A 20,073-nucleotide genomic window follows, 5' to 3' on the forward strand; every position below is an offset into this window, starting at 1 on the left:
ACAAGTCAAACAAAGCAGCCAACTCAGGCAGTCAACATGTCCACCGGGGACATGTGAAGTTTCCCTGAAAATTGCTTCAAGTTAGGGACTTCCAAGAAGGCCTGGGGAGGGTGTGTGTGTGTGTGTGTGTGTGTGTGTGTGTGTGTGTGTGTGTGTGTATGTAGTGGTCCATGAAGATAGTTTGGGGTTATGAGAACAATGCAGATTCTCATCACTAGGATTTTATTCTCTGCACCCTTCTAACATCGGTTTAAAAAATTTGGATGCAGGATGGAACCTTGACTGGACACTTAGAGGAATTTATACAAAATTATTATTAAATGTCTTGAGTACTAGGCATCTATAACTTGAAATGAGAGACAGAAGAGGGGAGGTTTTGTTGTTGTTGTTGTTGTTTGGATCAATGCATGTACTTTCTCTTCATCAACATCACTGGAATAAAGTTTACTGAAGTAAGTGCCAGATACCATTTTCGTTTATTTATTTAGCTAATGAAAATTTTATAGGAAGCTGCTTCCACACATTAGGCATACATACATACATATATATGTATATATGTATGTATGTATGTATATATATATGTATGTATGTTCATTTAAAACTGACTCACCTGAAGTCTAAAGCTGTTTGTGATAGTTTTATTAAATTACTATAAGTAGTTAAGAAGTGAAAGAATGTGGTCTCAGTGCTCAAAAAGTCTCTCCTATAATGAGACAATTAGAGACAATAAACCCATGTAAGAGACATAATGTATGAGAATAATATTGTACGTATGAATTTAGGAAATAGTTTTTCTCAGAGATTAGCTGGGCTAAAACAATTACATAGGATTCTTTTAATTTTGGATACCTGGTGAGGGCTGGTTGGGGCTGTAGTTATGTGGCATAGTGCTTACCTAACTCTATTACCAAGGACGGCATACCCCTTCTTCCCCAAATGATGAAGGGGGATGTCTTGCATTCTACAACTTGGCAGCCATGGAATCTGGACACTGAAAAGTCTTTCTGAAGTTCTTTGAAAGTGCAAATTTTAAATGCAGTAGACTTGGACTTTAATCTCCAGGCAAATAGTCACTAACATCAACACTTCCAGTTTATAGGCTTCCCCTGAGAGAACCAATTAGTTATGCTTTATATGGTTTGGTTTTTTTTTGTTTGTTTGTTTTTAACGGTTTAAAATCACTAACTGTATAAGCCAATTTTCATAAAAACATGTGGTTTGGCCTTTGGGGGAGAACCTTGACAAAGCTTTCCCCAGTGAGTGTAGGATATACCCACATTAGAGGTTTCTGCACCCACTCATCGCAGCATGCTACTAGAGAAACCAGACATGCAGAGCGGGCCTGTGCTATTACCTGGTGCCTTCACTGTGGCGTAGGTTTAGAATTTAGATACAGGGTTTCTTTCTATTTGCCAGACCACACTAACCATAGCAATCTTTGCCCCAGGCTCCTTGAGGAACAGGTAGCACCCTTGAGTATCACCTAGACTTCTTTGTTCCCTTTCCTTCTCCATTTCTTTTTCCTTGTGTAGCCTATTCTGTGAATCTCAAAAGCCAAGATAGAAAAACACTATGTGTTCACCTTCTTAGAGCTAACCTTCTTTGTCTCCTGGTAGATGGGAACTCTGAGAGTTCTTTGCACAGAAAGTCCTTCATTTTGTGTTACTTTCCCTTTGCAGGATGGATTCATTTTCTCCTAACATTACTCAAGCCGTATTTTGAATTTTCCTTCAAAATACATTTCTTGGGAGAATTCATGATTAATTTACTCATGATAGGCATTTCCTGTAAAATCACACTACTGACTAAATATAATTACACAGGAAAGATGCAATCAAAAAAGCACTAGAAATTGGGAGGCTTGGGACACATACAGGGTTTTACAGTTTGCTAGGCATCTGATCTTTACCTATTTGGCCTCAAATGAATTTCATTTCTTGCATCCCCATACCCATACATATATAATTTATGACTATCGATTAATGAATAAAAATTATATAATATATAGATACTATAAATTAGTGAATCAATATAGTGATATATAAAAACATAGTAAAGTGGTATTTATAAACATATTGTTTCTATTTTATATATACACATTCACATATATTCTAAAGGTATGTATAAATGGACGTATGGACTAAGTTAAAGATAAGATCGTAAGTCAAGTTGGTGGATCCCACTGGTATTCGTAGCTACACAGGAGGTTGAGATCTGAGAGATTCTGCTCAAAGTAAACCTGCATAGAAAAGTCCTCAAAACTTCATCTTCAATTAACCAGCAAGCTTGTTCAACCCCTCTGGAAAGCAGTGTGGAGGTTCCTAAGAAGGCTAAACATAGAGCTCCCCTATGACTCAGCAGCTCCAGTTTTGGGCATCTACCCAAAAGATTACAAGCAAAACCACACTAAAGCCACCAGCACAACTATGTTCATCGCAGGACAATTTGTCATTGCTAAAACATGGAACCAACCTAGATGCCCCTCAGTAGATGATTAGATCAGGAAAATGTGGTACATATACGCAGTGCAATTCTATGCCTCCATCAGAAGGAATGACACTGCCCCATTCATAAGGAAATGGAAGGACTTGGAAAAAATCATATTAAGTGAAGTGACCAAGACCCGAAGAAACATAAACCCTATGGTGTCCCTCATAGGGAATAGCTAGTACCGGATTAGGCCAGTCATGGTAGAAGATCATATTACCCCAATAACTGCACCCATATGATCACATAACATGATGCCAAGTGAAATGAACTCCACATTACAGAGACAAGAGTTATACCACTGTTGCAACTATTATCATCATCCCATGTGAAACCGTACCATTTGCATTTATATAAATATATATTTATAAATAGATAAATAAATATATATATATTCTTGTCTGTTTGATTGTTTTGTTTCTGTCTCTCTCTCTCTCTCTCTCTCTCTCTCTCTCTCTCTCTCTCTCTCTCTCTCTCTCTTTTTGATGCTAGTCCTGGTGCTTGGACTCAGGGCCTGAGCACTGTCCCTGGCTTCTTTTTGCTCAGTGGCTCTTCTGGCCTTTTCTATATATGTGGTGCTAAGGAACTGAACCCAGGGCTTCATGTATATGAGGTAAGCACTCTTGCCACTAGGCCATATTCCTAGCCCCATCAGTTTTGTTTCTCTTGTATTCCTTTCCTGTGATTGTATTTGTCTAGGGTATTTGCCTGAGTTCTAGACATCGGTTGTTTTCCTATCCAAGATGGATTAGTGGAGTGGTGTCACAGACCAGCATCCACTGTTTATATAATACAATGGAGTATTTGACATGTTATACTTTTGAATAATACAGCTTCTTAGAATTTAAATACCTAGTCACAAACACATATGTGTCTGTATGTGTACATGTATTTTATGTTCTTGTTATCTGGATAGGAATCAGACATGGAGACATTAAGGTCTTCTAAAAGGTACAGTCTTCTGTATACAATCTTGGGATTTTGTATGTTCACTTGCTCTCTGGAGAATAGAAAAGCCAGGTCCAGAGAATCAAGTCAGGCTTCTGCCTTATGGTCCCCTTTGCTCTTGCCTTGTTAAATTCTACAGCTAACCTGCTAGTGGTGTTTGATCTTGGAGCTGTCTCTTCTGGGTGTTATCTTGCTAACAAAGGGCCCACCAGGGGGTTCTTTCCATCTGATTTGGCAGCAGGTGGCTCTGTCCGCCTCCTCCCAGTTGCTCTGCCCATAAATGAGGAGTCTGCGGAGCCCTGTTTCCAGAGTCCCTCAGCTGCTGGAGCCCAGTGGAGCGCTCGTGGCAGGGGATGGGTTGTGGGACCAGCAGGAAGGTGGTCTCAGAGCCGCCCACCCTGGCCAGCGTCAAGCACCAAGGCCAACGCCAAGGCAGCACTGGTAGTGCGGGGCCCTGGCCGGAGGGGACTGCGGCTCAGGCAGCTCAGAGGATGCAGGTGGCTCTCTTCCGAGCCAAGTTTGATTCCCGAGTCCTTGCCAGGTAAAGACCTTCGCGAAGCATGAAGGAAGGAGTGGCCTGGGACTGGGTTCAGAAAAGACAAACCAGGGTGCAAGACCACCCGCAAGTTTATGGCAGCTTGCCTAAACTCGAGAGGGGTTTATTCTATATTATAATAACAAAATGTAATTTAGGCCTTAAATTGCTCGAAATTCTTTCTTTGCCTGTTCAGATGCTTATCTTTTACAACCCTGGATGTCTTTTTCAAAGACATGGACTCATCCCTTTTAATTTTCATCAAGTATTACCCTCTCTCTGTCTCTGTGGGAGGGTAGAAGCCTAACTTCTAGAAAAATTGACTAGGAAATGCTGGTGGTCAATTGTGTGGAAATCCTTTCACAATCACCTTCAGCACTTCAGTACCACCCCACTTTAGTGTCAGCAACATTCCTTTATTTTAGTTTCAAGAGGGTTGTATCTTTGTGTTCCACAGCAATAGTCTGGAATACAGGCTTACTTGCATTTTTTAGTAGGTGTCCAGTGCAATTTCTCTTTACCAGCTCTAAATAAGGAAAGCATGGGTAGTTAAAGGAGAGGAAGAGCAGAGCAAGAAGAGAAAGGAATTACTGTTCTTGGAACTGGAAGGCAAGGCTTCCCAAACCCTCCTTAACTCCACATGGAGAGGGGAGCTTTTACTGAGTCTGAGCTCAACTAGGTATGGCTTGGAAGGGGTGCTCAACAGATTTCTAGAAAGTGGAATGGTAGCTAGTGAACTAGAAAGGGGCTTTTGAGACAAATAGACTTGAGATTCATTCCCATCTGCTATTAGTTTTATCATCTATGGCTTTATGTGTGTTTGAAAGGATTGGTTCATTTCAGCTAGATTATTAAATATGGGAGTATAAAATTGTTGACAATATTCCTTCATTATCTTATTTCTTTTTACTTTTTTTGGATTTCAAAAATTATCTTTAATTAGCTGTACAAAGGAATTGCCATCTAACAAGGCAGTTTATGAATATCTCAATCAAGGCTACCCTTTTCAACATTCTCACCCATCTCTCCCTTACCCACCTCTTCCCTCACTCTTCTTAATTTTGTAAGCTTCATGACTGGATTTTCTCCATCTTTTCGACTTCATTTTTCCATCCTTTTCCCCTTGACCCCACCCCACTCCTTTCAAGTACCTCCTTCCTGATGTCTGTTTTTTTTTTTTTACTGAATTTTAACTTTGCCTTTTTTTTTTTTTTTTTTTTTGCCAGTCCTGGGCTTGGACTCAGGGCCTGAGCACTGTTCCTGGCTTCTTTTTGCTCAAGGCTAGCACTCTGCCCCTTGAGCCACAGTGCCACTTCTGGCCGTTTTTTATATATGTGTTGCTGGGGAATCGAACTCAGGGCTTCATATATGCAAGGCAAGCACCCTTGCCATTAGGCCATATTCCCAGCCCAAATACCTTTCTTTTGCAAAGTTGCTTTTTTTTTTTTTTGGCCAGTCCTGGGCCTTAAACTCAGGGCCTGAGCACTGTCCCTGGCTTCTTTTTGCTCAAGGCTAGCACTCTTAACTTCGCCTTTCTAAAGAATGCCACTATTTGACTTCTCATGCTGTGCCATTTAGAATACTCCTTTCATCTTCCTGTTTCTGCTTCTGTAACATGGGAATAGATGGTAATATCTAATTCATGTACAGATAACTAAAGCAATGTGCTTATATTGTGTTGCACAACCCTCATTTAGTTGTTAGTGGGATGATTATGCTTTTCATCACAAAATAAAAGTAAAACCTTGCTGGCCCAGAATATGGAACGAGCAATGACTGCAGACTGGTTGTCTCAAGAGGTAAATTTATCTAAGCTGTGCTTGCTGATGCACACCTGTCACACCGGCCCTTGGGAGACAAAGACAAAAAGATCTCAAGTTTGAGGACAAAGTAGGATACGTAGTAAGACCCTATCTCAAAAAAAGAAAACAGAAAACCCACAAAATAAAAGGAAAATTCCTTAGAGGGTTCTTCTTCCCCCATCAGTATTTGGTGGGACACAATCGTGAATCGCCCAGGCATTTTCTAGTGTGGTCTGCTTGCTTCTTCACAGTGCTGTGCCCAGAGCCTAGAAAGAGCCATTTCCCACTTTGCTAGAGAACTTCAAGTACAATGATGACCAAGGTAGTAAGTCTACCAGCTGCTAAGCTTAGACAAGAACCAAGGTAGATGCTGTGGGTGAATTAGAATCTGAGTGGATTTGAAGTCTTGATGAGACCAAATTGGCTACATGGCTTTGGTTTTTATACATCCCTTTAACTCCTATGCACGAGGTAGATCCATGTAGGAATGGGGAACCTTTGTTCTGCCAAAGACTATTTGTGCACTCATAATATCATTTGAAGGACATACAAAGGAAGATGGCCACAGACAGCCAACAAGAAGGACAGCAAAAGCATACGTGTCTGTCTCATCATGGACAAAATGATTTTGAGGGACTTAAGCAACCATGGTCCTGACATTCATCTCTATATTCTAAGACTAATTTAGTGTGTGTGTGTGTGTGTGTGTGTGTGTGTGTGTGTGTTTGACATTTTAGTGTCTACAGCTTGAGTGAAACTCCCAGCCTTCAAAAGCTCATCTTTAACTGATGAGGAATTGAGCCCAAGAAGGTTAAATGATTTGTTGAAATTAATACACAATTGCGCCTTAGAATGCAGATGTCTTTCTTCTCCATTATGATTCCGTTATAGTCATGTATTTCATAGGATTCTAAAGCTAAGCATAATAGAAATGATAGAATTTAAATCTGACTATATTCCCTTCTAGAGAGTTTATGATGATTTTTTCTCTCAGACAATATAATTATTTCCATGTTTCTATTTTGTTAATCCATAGTAAAAAATTTCCCTGCTCACAGCAGCTGGGGTTGAAGTGGTATTTCCAATCTACCCACTCTCAGGGATGATGTGAAATTATACCACCCACAAAATGAACTTGAGGTTGCTCTGTGGGAGGTGGGGATAGAAGAGGAGAGACAGAGAGAATGGCAAGATATTGTAAGGCATTCTCTTCTGTTTGATTCCATCTCACTTAATGTTTTAATATTTTGAAGATATGATGATTCAGAAACAATATGCATTATTCATCATTTAGTGCTTCATCTTCATTGCCATGTGCTGTTCAAGGTTATAGTGACAGGTGGTCAATATCCACGGATGGCAGAGATCCCCCCCCCAAGTAAGACTACAGTTAGAAGAATTTGTTATAAGATGTGACTGCAGATTATAAACAATGTGAGGTCATTTATTTCCACTATTCAAAATATTGGTTTGAAGCTCACTCTTTCCTTACCAGCATTTTCTTCAATTATTTGGTACATGAAGTCTCCCTGTGCACCCCCCCTTAAGAATATTGAATAAATCTCCTTTGATTTGGACAAAAGAAAATAGATCCTCAAAAAGGGTAGCTTGACTGACAGCCAATGATTAATTCCTGAGCAGTTTGCTGGTAGTTTTGACAGCATAATGCTAAGTACTTGCCAAGTGCTTCTGTCCCCCCAATTTTGGTTATTCTGAAAAGCTATAAACCTTGAAATTCTTGTGATTATCTTCAGAGTCATACTGGGAGCTTACATGAATGAAAAAGCAGAGTTGGACAGGGAAGAGAGAAAGGGTCTATTTAAGATTATTAAATTGTTATCTGGCTTGATAAGATAATTGTCCAGAAAATTAAATTCACAATGTAGGAGAAAGTTGGTCCAGCAGAATGTCATTTTTGTGTACTAAGCATGAGACTATAAGGAAGGAGTAGGCAAAAGCAAAAATTACAGGAAGAATAAGATTGGCAAAAAGAACTAAGGCTGTGAAGAGCACATGGGTATTTGCACTTGAAACTTTGGTATAGAGTACATATCATCAAAAGTTAACCTTCCTTGTGGACACTGCCTGGGCACATTTCTTCCTTTGTCATCTTTCCTGGGAGAGATTTTAATAAAGTGTGAAGAATATTCAATTATAGTATAAGAAAATAAATCTGGGTTCTAATCCTGACTGGAGTTAAAATAACAAACAAGTTAACCTGTTCTTAGTTTTTTTCCATCTGTACAATGAGAGATGGGGCTAAATCCTGCTTTAATATTGTTTCCAGATGTGAAAGAAGAATTTTAAGTCTTCCTTTTTCTCAACATTTCCTTAATAAAGATAGAGGACTAAATCCCACAGGAGTCCTAAATTTAAGTATTAGTTTACACAGAAAATCCAGTCTTAAGAACATTAGCCTTTGAAATCTCAACTGGCTACCTGGTCTTTCTGTGAGATATTATCCATATTTACTTCCTGAGGTCTTATTGATGTATATTATCCTGCTAGGATCCTCTTTACTGCTTAGAAATTGCAAATGCAGGAGGTGGTAGAAACTGCTGCATGGTGGTCACATCTTCTCTCACCAATGTAGGAATAACAATCACACAACCACAGTTGCTGTTTCTATGCTAAGGACTGCTGTGGGCTCTCAGTGAGGTAATCTAAAGAGACGAACTAGTCATATCCTGTCTCCTAATCTAATAATGTGTGTGTGTGTGTGTGTGTGTGTGTGTGTGTGTGTGTGTGTTAATCCCAAGGTTATAAACAGGTAAAGCTTCTTTTTTATTCCTTGTATGTGATGTGCTTGAGAAAGAATTAAAAAGCACATATTGAGGAACATTGATGGAGGTCCTAAAAGGTCTAAGAAAATTTTGGTGAAACACATTTGAAAGACTTAGATTTGAATTTGATCCAATCTAGCTACAGTGTGTGAGACCTAGGAAAAGACTCCTTTTTTTAAAAAAAAAAAATTGCAGGTTCTAGGGCTTGAACTCAGAGCTTGAGTGCTGTCCTTGAGCTTTTTTTTTTTTTTTTTTGCTCAAAGTTAGTGCTCTACCATTTGAGCCATAGCTCCACCTCCAGCTTTTTTGGTGGTTAATTAGAAATAAGAGTCCCATAGACTTTCCTGCCTGGGCTAGCTTTGAACCATGATCTTCAAATCTTAGTCTCCTGAGTAAGCTAGGACTACAGGCATGAATCACTGCCCCCCTCCCCTCTCTCTCTCATCTATCTATTTCTTTAAGTTTCTTATCTGTAAAAGATATATATTATTATATCACTATAATTTTTTGAAGCACAACTATTGACACATGATGGAGGGTAGTTAAGACTATCTATCATCTACTTTTATTTCAACAGAGAATCTGGGGTGGCTTTGAAAAGCACAAGCAGTACTAAGCAAGAGTATATGGTAGGGGAGATATGAGGATAGAACTGATGATATAAAGTAGGAATTTCAAATGATTTTGAGCATCATCTCTTCAGAGGATATGGCTTGGTTTTCTTCCCACAGATATGATATCAAAGCTCTCATTGGAACAGGCAGATTCAGCAAGATTGTCAGGGTGGAGCAGAAGACTACCAAGAAACCTTTTGCAATAAAAGTGATGGAAACCAGAGAGCGAGAAGGCCGAGAAGCATGTGAAGCTGAGCTGAGCGTCCTGAGGCGGGTGAACCACCATTACATTGTGCAGCTCATGGAGATTTTTGAGGTCCAGGATCGAGTGTACATGGTGATGGAACTGGCTACGGGAGGGGAGCTGTTTGATCGACTCCTTGCTCAGGGATCTTTTACAGAACAGGATGCTGTCCGGATCCTCCAGATGGTGGCCGATGGGATTCGCTATTTGCACGGTTTGCGAATAACTCATAGGGACCTAAAACCTGAAAATCTCTTGTATTATCATCCGGGTGCGGAGTCAAAAATTTTAATCACAGATTTTGGTTTGGCTCACTCTGGGAATAACAGGGGTGACTGGATGATGAGGACACTCTGTGGGACCCCAGAGTACATAGCCCCTGAGGTGTTGTTACGGAAGCCTTATACCAGTGCTGTGGACATGTGGGCTTTGGGTGTTATCACATATGTTTTACTTAGTGGATCCCTGCCTTTTGATGATGAAAGCCATTCAAAGCTTTACAAGAAGATTCTTAAAGGCAAATATCATTATATAGGAGAGGTAAGCGATCAGTAATTTATTGTATAGTGTTGACCCAGAATGAGTGTTTTTTTTTTTTCTTTTTCTTCTTCACAGCTATGGCACTGCGGACATTTAGGACTAGATGATTTGGTATGGCGGGTGGCCTGTTCAGAATCGTGGACATCCTGTGCATTTGCAGGATGTTGGCTTGCCAGCATCCCTGGCCTCTCTTCACTAGATTCAAGAATACCCAAATGTCTCCTTGTTAAATGTGCTTGGGTGGGCAAAATTGGCCCTTGAAAAGAGTCTTTAGTTCTCAAGGGTGTTGATTACCAAGCCACCTTGTGGTTAGCACTTGACAGTGATAATCTTGTAGATAAGTGGGTTAGGCTGCAGCTTTTGCCTTTGGTATGCAGAATCTGAGTGGGCCTAGGAATGTTTACTCAGAAGCTCAGCACCATGCTTGGGTGTTTGGCAACAGATTTTCTGCCTTAAATCTAGAAGTCTCCAGCCCTTTCTATAGCACAGTTTTCTCAGTAAAATGTTTAACCTCACAGCTTGTGTGAAGTATTTACCCAGTATTTAAACTTGGAACTCTTATGTGTTTGTGAACCTGTTAACTTTTAGTTGTTTTCAGTAGGGAAGGAAAATTGCCAATTCTAGTGTGTGGGAAGCCCAACCAAGTAGGAAATTCTTTTCATGTGAATTTTATTTTGCTTTTGACTTCTCATAAAAAAATGTCAGTAGTTTGATTATACCTATTTAAAATTTAAATGTCACAACTCAAATGCAAAATTGAAAATTTTTCTGTACTCTGACAAAACTTTGGTACTCTTACATTCCCTCAATTCTCTTTCCTGTGTTTGTCAGGCATGCTTATCATATTAATATTTTATTTTAATATCTCCCAGTGTCTTCTTTAGCACAGGCTTTATAACAGAATAACACTGACTGGGTGCCATAACAATAAAAATTTACTCTCACAGTTTCAAAGGCTGGGAAGCTCATCATCAAGGTGTTGGTAGGTTAGATTTTATTCATGGCTTGCAAATGGCTGTCAGGTGTGGTGTGCTCTCCTGACCTCTTCTTTGTGCAGAGAGAGAGAGGGAGACAGAGAGCAAAAGAGGAGAGAGACAGAGAACATGCTTTCAGCTGTCCCTTCTGATAAGGACACTAATCTTATGAGATTAGAGCCTCATGTTTAATTTAGCTATTAAATTAACTACTTATCTACTTCCTTATAAGCCCGCCATGATTTCAATGTGTTATGTTCTCCACAAGCTCATGTGTTGAATGATGCTCTCCCTATAACCCCCCAGCTGCTTGGCTCTATTTTTGGAGGAAATCTTGTGAGGTGGGCAAACCTGGAGGAAGTGGGTCACTAGGAGTGTGTCTTTGGGTTGTATCTTGTCCTGGGCAACTCTTTGCCCATCTTTTCTTATTGACCATAAAATGAGCAACCCTGCTCTCCACACACTCTTGTTACCATGATGCGATGCCCAAAAGCATGAAGTAGGCCAAGACTGAATCTTCTGAAACCATGAGACAAAATAAATCTTATCTCTCTTAAGTAAGTGGCTCCGTCAGATATTTTGTCATAGTGATGAGAAAAGTAACATGGAGCACTGTTTATAAATTCCACCACACGGGAGTGTTGAGTTTCAGTATAATAATTTCTCTGGAGAGACAAAGGGCATTTGGTTTATAACATCCTAGAGTGATAGACTCAGAAAAGAATATAACATCATGTTTTTTTATGTCATCATACTTTTGTTAAATTAGTCCTTATTGGCTAGCTTAGTAGTTTTTAGATGTGCACATTTATTTATGAGTTAGGATAACCGTTAACACTGGAAGCATAGGATCAGTAGATAGAATAATTGCCCAGTGAAGAGATCCAAACCCTACTCAAGAACTGTGACTGTTACCCTTCATGGCACAAGGGAATATGTAGGTGTGACTAAGGATCTTGAGGTGTGGATATTATCTGGAATTGTATAAATGAGCCCATTATGGCCTCACTCTTGTGGTCTTCATGGTAAGGAGGCAAGAAAGCTAGGCCAGAGTGAGAAGGAGACTGTGGAAACAGGTTGGACTTATATGCTTTGAAAATGGAGGAGGGTTATAAGCTAATGATTAAAGGCATCCTCCAGAAGCTGGGAGAGGTGATAAGCTCTGTAATTCTCTACTACAGAAAGATTAAGGTTCTGCTGAGTCTCTAAGACTCATTTTGGACTTTGGATCTATGGGACTGAACAGTAATTAATTTTCATTTTTAAAAAGAATGGCATAATATGGAGGTCAAATCTGGCCAGTGAAAGAGAGCAGAAGCTGACTCCATCTCCACTATCTCCCCAGCCCCATCTGCTCAGAAACCCGGGAAGATAACATTCCAAGATTCCCTCTCCGGGTAAACAACAGTGCTCCCCCACCCCCTGCCTGAATCCACACATCAATTCTTGATGGGCGTGCCTGGATTCCTACAGGAAGGGAAACCCTATCCCCAGGTAATGGGAGTTCCTGAATCAGGATAATGAAAATAATTAAAAATGATAATCCCCTCAAGATCACAATCCAAAGAATCAATTTAATGGGTAAAAATAATGTAAAAATCCCTTTTTTTCTGACAAAATCCGCCACGTGCACTGCAGTTTGAGCAAAATATCACATAGGATATTAAGTAAATGCTGTTCATTGAGACCTGAAAAAAAAAAAAAAAAGACAGGGGTGGGCACATGGCCTATAGGTTACTGAACCTGTCAAGTGCTTGGAACTGGGAGCTTCCTGTGACCCGGCCCTCTGACCTGACCCTATTTAGTGGCAGGCAAGCTCAGGCACCATTATGCCATGCCACATGTTCGAGTCTTTTGTCTTGTCCCCATGGCGTCCCAATGTCCCAATTCAGCTCTCCATTGGAGTTGAATTGGTTTGTTTGTACTTGGAAATCCTCCTTTGGAAGTAAGTCTCTGTGCCACTGTCCTGTTTTGTGTTATATGTTTTTCTGAAACCTGGGACTGGTCCATCTGGAACTTCCCCCAATAAATTCATCTTTTTACTTGTGACTGTCTCTGAGTGGTGGACTCTTGGAGGGGTGGGGGATTCCTCCCCGCCCCCCAACACCATTACAGGTGGTGTTGCAGTCTCAGCACTTAGGAAGAAAGGTCTTGAATTTGAAGCCAGTCTAGATACATAGCAGAACCTTGTATTAAAAAAATGGAGTCAATCAATCCATTAATAGATGCCTAAAAATCATTTTAGTTGTAAGTTTTATGTGAATCATACCTTTTCTCTGGAATTCAAGTGGAAATGTGAATTAAATAGGTTAAAAGCAGAGAGAAGCTGTATCCTGTATATTGTATGGTGAAGAGGAGTGATACATTTAATATATATGGGGAATATTTGCTAGATAGCTGACAGATCCATGCTGTAGCACAACTCACTCATAAGTAAAAAGTTAGCTAAAATATGAGCATTTCAACTTGTGATTTTGGCATAAAATACATGCTTTTCCACAATGGCATTAGCCTTTTGTGATTTTTTTCATGCCATTCTTTCCTTTTTCTGAAAAAAATTAGGATTATATTTAATTTCATTTGTTCTGACATTTATTCTTGTTGCAGTATGCTACCATAAAGAGATAAACTCCTTAGAGGTTGGGCTGTACTGTATTTTCCTCACCTCCAATGAGATTAAAAAAAAAAAAAGAGATGGAAAATGAATTTAATAAAAATTATTTTGAAACAAACATTGAAGATTCATATTTATATTAGTATATGAATAAGTAGAACGATTAGTATAACTAGTCCAAACTAGTTTATAGTTTGGGAGACTATACAGTAATTATTATCTTTAGTTGCTGAGTTTATTAGAGTTCTTCTGGCACAGGAAGGAAGCTGGGAAGGTAACATTTATTTTACTCACTGTTTTCCTTAGATGGAGTTGGAGGCTCCCCTTTACATTGCTTCTTCCTCAACATGCAATCATGGTAGAAAGATTCAGCAGCAGGTAGTAGGAAAGGGATGGAAGAGGACAAGGACTTTCTCCTCACTTTGTGAAGGAAGCCTTGCTAGGGTAATCATGAGGGCAATGGGTAGTAGAGCCTCTGCTGGAAATGTCAGAAAAGGACTCATCCTGGAGACCATTTGAAGGCATTTTTACTAAGTAGCTCTCCTTTCTAAATATTATTGCTTTAATACAAGAAGAACAAAAAGCTAAAAGTGCATAGTAGCTAATCACTATGTAGGAGGCTCAGGTCAGATTCCATGCAGAAGGTGATATCGTGCTGTCTTGGAGGAAAGGTAGAAGTTTTTTAAAGGGAAGGAATCCATGCATTCCAATAGAACAACATATGCAAATCATAAAAAGAAATGTGATCACAGTAAAAAGAAATCAGTTGACTAGTGATGTGAAAGAGTTTCTGAGCATGTGTGCTATATGTAGACGCAGACATGCCTGCGTGTTGATATGAACATATATAATGTAGTATAAAAGTAATGCAATCTGGAACAATCCAGGCTGGATAATACCAGCAGATCTGCTGTGTACTAACTGCACAAGTTTGGTCATGATTTGACTTCTCTATTTTTGTGTTGGAAAAAATGGTAAGAATGATTGTATCTACCCTACAGAGGGTAATTGTAAAGAACAGAAGTGCTAATAAATTTAAGTGCTTAAAATAGTTCCATATATTGATCCAGGTATTAGTTATCTCTGTTATAATTACCATTAACATGGGAAACTCTGGTTGAAAGTTTGATACTGTTTGTTTTATGTTTTAGTTATTTGTTTTATGAAGTTTTTGTAAAAATTTCATTTTTCAATCATACCATATTATTTTATTTTTTTGTCAGCTGTGGGACTTGAACTCAGAGCCTGGGCACTGTCTCTGTGTGCTCAAGGCTAGCACTTACTTCAGCCACAGTGCCATTTCCAGTTTTTGAGTGGTTAATTGGAGATAATAGTCTCATGGGGACTTTTCTGCCCCAGCTGGCTTCAAACCACTATCCTCAGATCTTAGTCTCCTGAGTAGCTAGGATTATAGATGTGAGCCACTGGTACCTGGCATACCATGTTATCTTTTAAATGGAATATCATGAAAATATTTTCTTTTTAGAATTTTAATATAAATGAGTAATTGCAAGCATTCTAGTTAATGAGCTAGGAATCTCATACTATTGTCTAACTATATTCTACCATATTACAGTAATTCTTCTAGTGTGAAGTAAATTGGTAATAAAATGAGTCATAACTATATTTGTGAGATACTAGGATAAACACTGGTATTAAAGATACATGTAACCAGATGCCAGTAGCTTATGCCTTTAAACCTAGCTACTCAGGAGGCTGAGATCTGAGGATCATGGCTCAAAGCCAGCCTAAGCAGGAAAGTTCTTGAGACTCTGTTTCCTTAATTACAGAAAAAGCTGGAAGTGCCACTGTGGCTTAACTGGTAGAGCTTCAGTTGTAAGCAAAAAGAAGCTCAAGTGAAGCATCCAAGGGCCGAGTGTGAGGCCTACCCAGGACTAGCCAAAAAGCAAACAAACAAAACGAAACCAAAAACACAAGAGCCATGAAAGAGTCTGATGGACCATATCTATAGTTACAGGATTCAGAGGCTGAATTAGAAGGATTGAAAGTAAGCTAAATGCCCTTTGGACAACACAGTATAAGACCTTGCTTCAAACAAAATGAAACAAAATAAGAAAGCCAAAATGCAAATATCCTCATACATATTGGGAAAAAAGGATATTCATATGGATATTGTTAGAAAAATGGCCCCCATTAGCTTAAATTCACTAATGATTTAATTTTTTTTATTGTAAAGGTGATGGAAAGAGGGGTTACACTTATGTAAGTCAGGCAATCAGTATATTTCTTTTCTTTTAATTTGTCGTCATGAGGCTTGAACTCTGGGCTTGGGTGCTGTCCCTAAGCTCCTCAGCTCAAGGCTAGCATTCTACCACTTGAGCCACAGTGCCAGTTCCTGTTTTTGTGAGGTTTATTGGTGATAAGATAAGTTCTGCCCAGGCTGGTTTTGAACGGAGATCATCAGTTCTCAGCCTCCTGAGTAGCAAGGATTACAGGCGTGAGCCCCTGGCACCTGGCTTACATTTCTTTTTGTACAGTGTCACTTAGGATTTTTATACTATTAAGAAAATAGCTTTTGCTATATTCCCAGAATGTAGTTGATAGATGATGTTCATTTTTACCAGCTATGAACCAATTTCCTTCTGTTTCTTATTTCTGCTAAGTTCTCTCATTCTACCTTTGCTGTATTTATTCCTAATTCATTTTATGGAGGAAGAAAGGAGAGAGGAGTAGAAGATTCAGAACTTTAATTCATTTTGCTTCTATTTTCCATCATAAACAGAATTCTAGCAACATATATTGTAGCATTATTCCATTAGATCTGCCTGTAATTTGGTTCCCAATCTTCTGGCTTAGTTCTTAAATACATACAAAGTGATAGCAGTTTTTAGTGAGAATTTTATTTTAAAAGAGTTTTGATGGTTCTAAAAGTCTCACAAAAATGTACTTCATTTTTTTGCTTTATCATCCTCATCTCTTTTCAGTTTTTCTTGAATGGAATGCACAAATCTTCCCTAAAATCCAGGCACATGAATTCTGTGGAGGTTGACCCTGTGTGGCACATTTGGTTATGACTGTGTACATGTTATTTTTAGGCATAAGGGTTGATGATGGCCAGACTAGGAAAGAGGCTATATTATCTATTTCCTTGGGTAAGTTGCCCTTCTTGTCCTTGAAATCACCAATGGAATTGGTAGAGTTAAGGACAAAAGAAGTGTCCACAAAAAGTGTTTTTAGATATTTAGAAGTATCTAGATTTAATATTATGTTATATTCTTACCTTTCTTCCTTCTATTCTTTCCTTTCCTTTCTCTATCTCCCTCTCCTTCCTCTTTTCTCTTACCTCCCATCTTCCTTCTTTCTTTTCAAGGTAGAAAAATTGAACTCAGAGCTTCAAGACTGATAAGTGACTTGATTTGTCCCTTACAATAACCTGAGGATCCCTCTTCTTCAGATGAGGAATTAGAGACTGGGTGGGTCTAGACAGGTATGCTGATTTCAGGCTTTTTCCACATTGAGATGGATTAATATCCTCTGATTTTTTTTTTTTTTTTTGTCAGTCGTGGGGGAACTCAGGACCTGGGCACTGTTCCTGAGCTTTTGTACTTGAGGCTAACTAGCACACTACTACTTTGAGCTACAGCTCTACTTTCAGATTTGGGGGTGGTTAACTGGAAATAAGTGTCTCAGAGACTTTCCTGCCTGGGCTGGCAGGAGATCCTCAGATCTCAACCTCCTGAGTAGCTAGGATTACAGGCATGAGCCATCAGCCCTCTGCACGTACTCCGATTTTCAAGACAGAGTTAGCATGCATGGCTGATGTTGAGAGGAGAAGCTGTGAGGACATGTTCATTGGACAGAGTGAGGTGGAAGCTGGTGCTGAATAATGTCAGCAGGAGAGTAATGATCCACAAGGGAACTACTCAATACGAGGTCTCTTCATTGTTTTTGGCCTTATAACACGATTAGGCAAAATATTCTGAGCATATGCAATTGTTTTCATTTATAAAATATGTTGTGTGCATACTTACTAGTTCATTTTTAGATAGGCAAAGCATAAATTTTTAACTAAGAAGGTAAAAATAAAATAGAAGACCAGTTTCTTCCCATATGTATCCTGGTAATATGAAATTAATTCATAGATACTTTCTGATTGCTCTTGATGACTCAGGAATTCTGCAATTTATAACTCATGTTTGAATAATAAGCTTTGCCTGAAAGATTTTTCCCCCCAGCACACCAGTTACCTTATTTTCTGAACTTGCATTTTTAATGTGTATCATTTGAGGTCATTTTAATGAGCTCTCCCTCAGCCTTACTACACGTATTTTATAATCTTTTTCAGAAAGATTCAGCTACTTGTCTTAAAATATTCCATTGGAGACATCTAGTAATGTTCATTTAAACAACCTTGAGCCCAGATAAATGTGTCTGGATCTAGGAACAAGTAGTCTAGCCCAGCTCACACGTGCTTTGTCTAGACTTGGAGGATATGCATTGTATTTCTTCCATATTTGAATTTAACAAATCTGTTCATGTATGTTATGACTTATTAACAGTGGCACATATTTTTCATATCTCATGTACTTAAATCAACTCTAAGAAAAAAAGAGAAGCATAATCTGCTGGTTTCTTGCTACTCAAATTCTAGATTAATAGATGCTAAGAGATGGGTGTGATTTCTATATAGAGAGTCTGAGTTTTATACAAGGGCAGAGACAGTCAATTGTGAAGACTCTTATTTTTCCTGGGAGATTTATGTTTTTAAAAACACTTATCACTTAGAACTTGTGATTCAGAGATAGTAGATGGAATTTTCTCAGTTTCTCTTTGGTAATGGACACAAATGTACACATTTGTTTTGGGGGATAGGTAGGTGTTATATGTTGGCAGGTATGACAAAAAAGAAGCTGAAGCATAAAGCAGCAGCCCATTTGTCACCATTTTTACACAGGCCTGTGTGAATTGCTCCTTGTATTTAGAGTATGTGCAAATGCTGTAAATACTGACAGAATGAGTCCATGAGCATCAAACAGCTAGTTGTGCCAGCTGTCCTGTGTCCCAGCTTTGCTACGTGCTGAATCCCACTGTACTCCACTGATTGGGAACAAAGAGGCCCTGTGTGGCTGAAGAAATGCGCTAAGGAGCCTCTTCTGCCGAACCATCCTTACTCCTGGCCCCCTTCTTTCCCCAGGTTGCAGCCCTGGAGGCATCTTGCATGCTTGGAAAGATTTCAAAAGGAGAGAAAGTTGTACTTCCTCAGTCTATTCTGCTCTCCACACTAGCTCCTGTCAGAGTTGCAGGAAATTTGAGAGAAGACGGAAGTGAGGTGGAAACTACCCTAATATTAATGTACTTCAACCCAAATCTATTGTAACAAGTGGATTTTTATTGTAATGACACATCAGTCACAATTCTTATCTGAAAAAGTACTGTGGATTTCATAGCCATGGGTCTATTTAAGAATATGAATCTTGGTGTATATGTTTTAAATGTATTTACTTACTTATCTATCCCAGCCTTGGCCAAGCATCTCCCATTTGGCGAAGGACTTCATAGACAAGCTACTGATTTTGGAAGCCAGTCACCGAATGTCAGCTGGCCAGGCCTTGGACCATCCCTGGGTCGTCAACATGGGAGAGGGGAGTTCCATGAAGAATCTTCAGAGAGCTATTTCCCGGAACCTCATGAGGAGGGCGTCTCCCCACTCTCAGAGCCCTGGGTCAGCACAGTCTTCCAAGTCAAAGCAGCCATGGAGCAGGAGAAAGTTAAGAACAGCAGGATCTCCCCTCCCTGCACTTTCGTAAGCAAGTGACCTCTGAAATCATTTCCCCCCCAATTTTAAGCCAGATCCAATGAATTAATTCATACTGTTAGTTAAAGAGGGACCATTTTATCATGACTATGGGACCCTAGAGCTCAAAAGACATGGGAACATGGAGTTACTGTCAGATGTTGATTTTTACTTTTATCATCTTTTGCTGTATAATTTTTCCTATGCATATTTCACCCCCCTGAATATGTATTATTGCATGATAGTAAGTGGTAGGTGCATTTGTATAACTGAAAAAGGCAAATGATGATAATTATTTTAGTGTTGAATGGTTTAAATGAAACATGATATTATGGGGATAAAGGATAATTATGTGGAAGAATAATGAATTAAAGACACAGACTCAATTAGATATAGGGAATAAATGTATTTATCCTTGAAAATACTGATTTATATTTAAGGCCCACTGTATGGTGTTAACTATGTAACAAGTTAGTGACAATTGATGCTAATTTTATATTTAGTGTGCGAACAATTATGGAAAATTGCTAATTCTCAAGCTTTATAAACTTTATGATATAGTTTCTGCCCATCAGAAACTGACACTCAGTTTGGAGTATTATTCACTAGAAAAATAAGGATTTTTACACAGACAGTAGTGATTCCTTTCTAGTATTAACATTCATCACCTACCAGTCTACAAAAGATATGGGGTCATCTTCTATTGCTACTGTCAACTTTTGGATTAGCAATGGTTTCTTTCTTTCTTTCTTTTTTTTTTTTTTGGCAGTCCTGGGC

The 20,073-nt window shown here is 39.1% G+C and overlaps 1 protein-coding gene across 2 annotated transcripts in view; it reads left to right on the top strand.

Annotated features, from left to right (window-relative positions):
• The window catches only part of Pskh2 (protein serine kinase H2), a 68,315-nt gene extending 48,560 nt beyond the window's left edge, over window positions 1–19,755 (top strand). The window contains exons 1-3 of one of the 2 annotated variants that reach the window (XM_048358390.1): window positions 3,318–3,976; window positions 9,287–9,953; window positions 19,022–19,755. In XM_048358390.1, coding sequence (XP_048214347.1) covers window positions 3,789–3,976; window positions 9,287–9,953; window positions 19,022–19,309 — 1,143 coding nt within the window. In that variant the 5' untranslated portion in view covers window positions 3,318–3,788 and the 3' untranslated portion in view covers window positions 19,310–19,755. Of the gene's footprint in view, window positions 1–3,317; window positions 3,977–9,286; window positions 9,954–19,021 lie in introns of those variants that run through there. The other variant, XR_007212742.1, reaches the window with a different exon arrangement.
• Window positions 19,756–20,073: the final 318 nt, after the last annotated feature.

The sequence above is a fragment of the Perognathus longimembris genome, chromosome 12 (assembly GCF_023159225.1).
Source record: "Perognathus longimembris pacificus isolate PPM17 chromosome 12, ASM2315922v1, whole genome shotgun sequence".
Taxonomy (NCBI): Eukaryota; Metazoa; Chordata; class Mammalia; order Rodentia; family Heteromyidae; genus Perognathus; species Perognathus longimembris.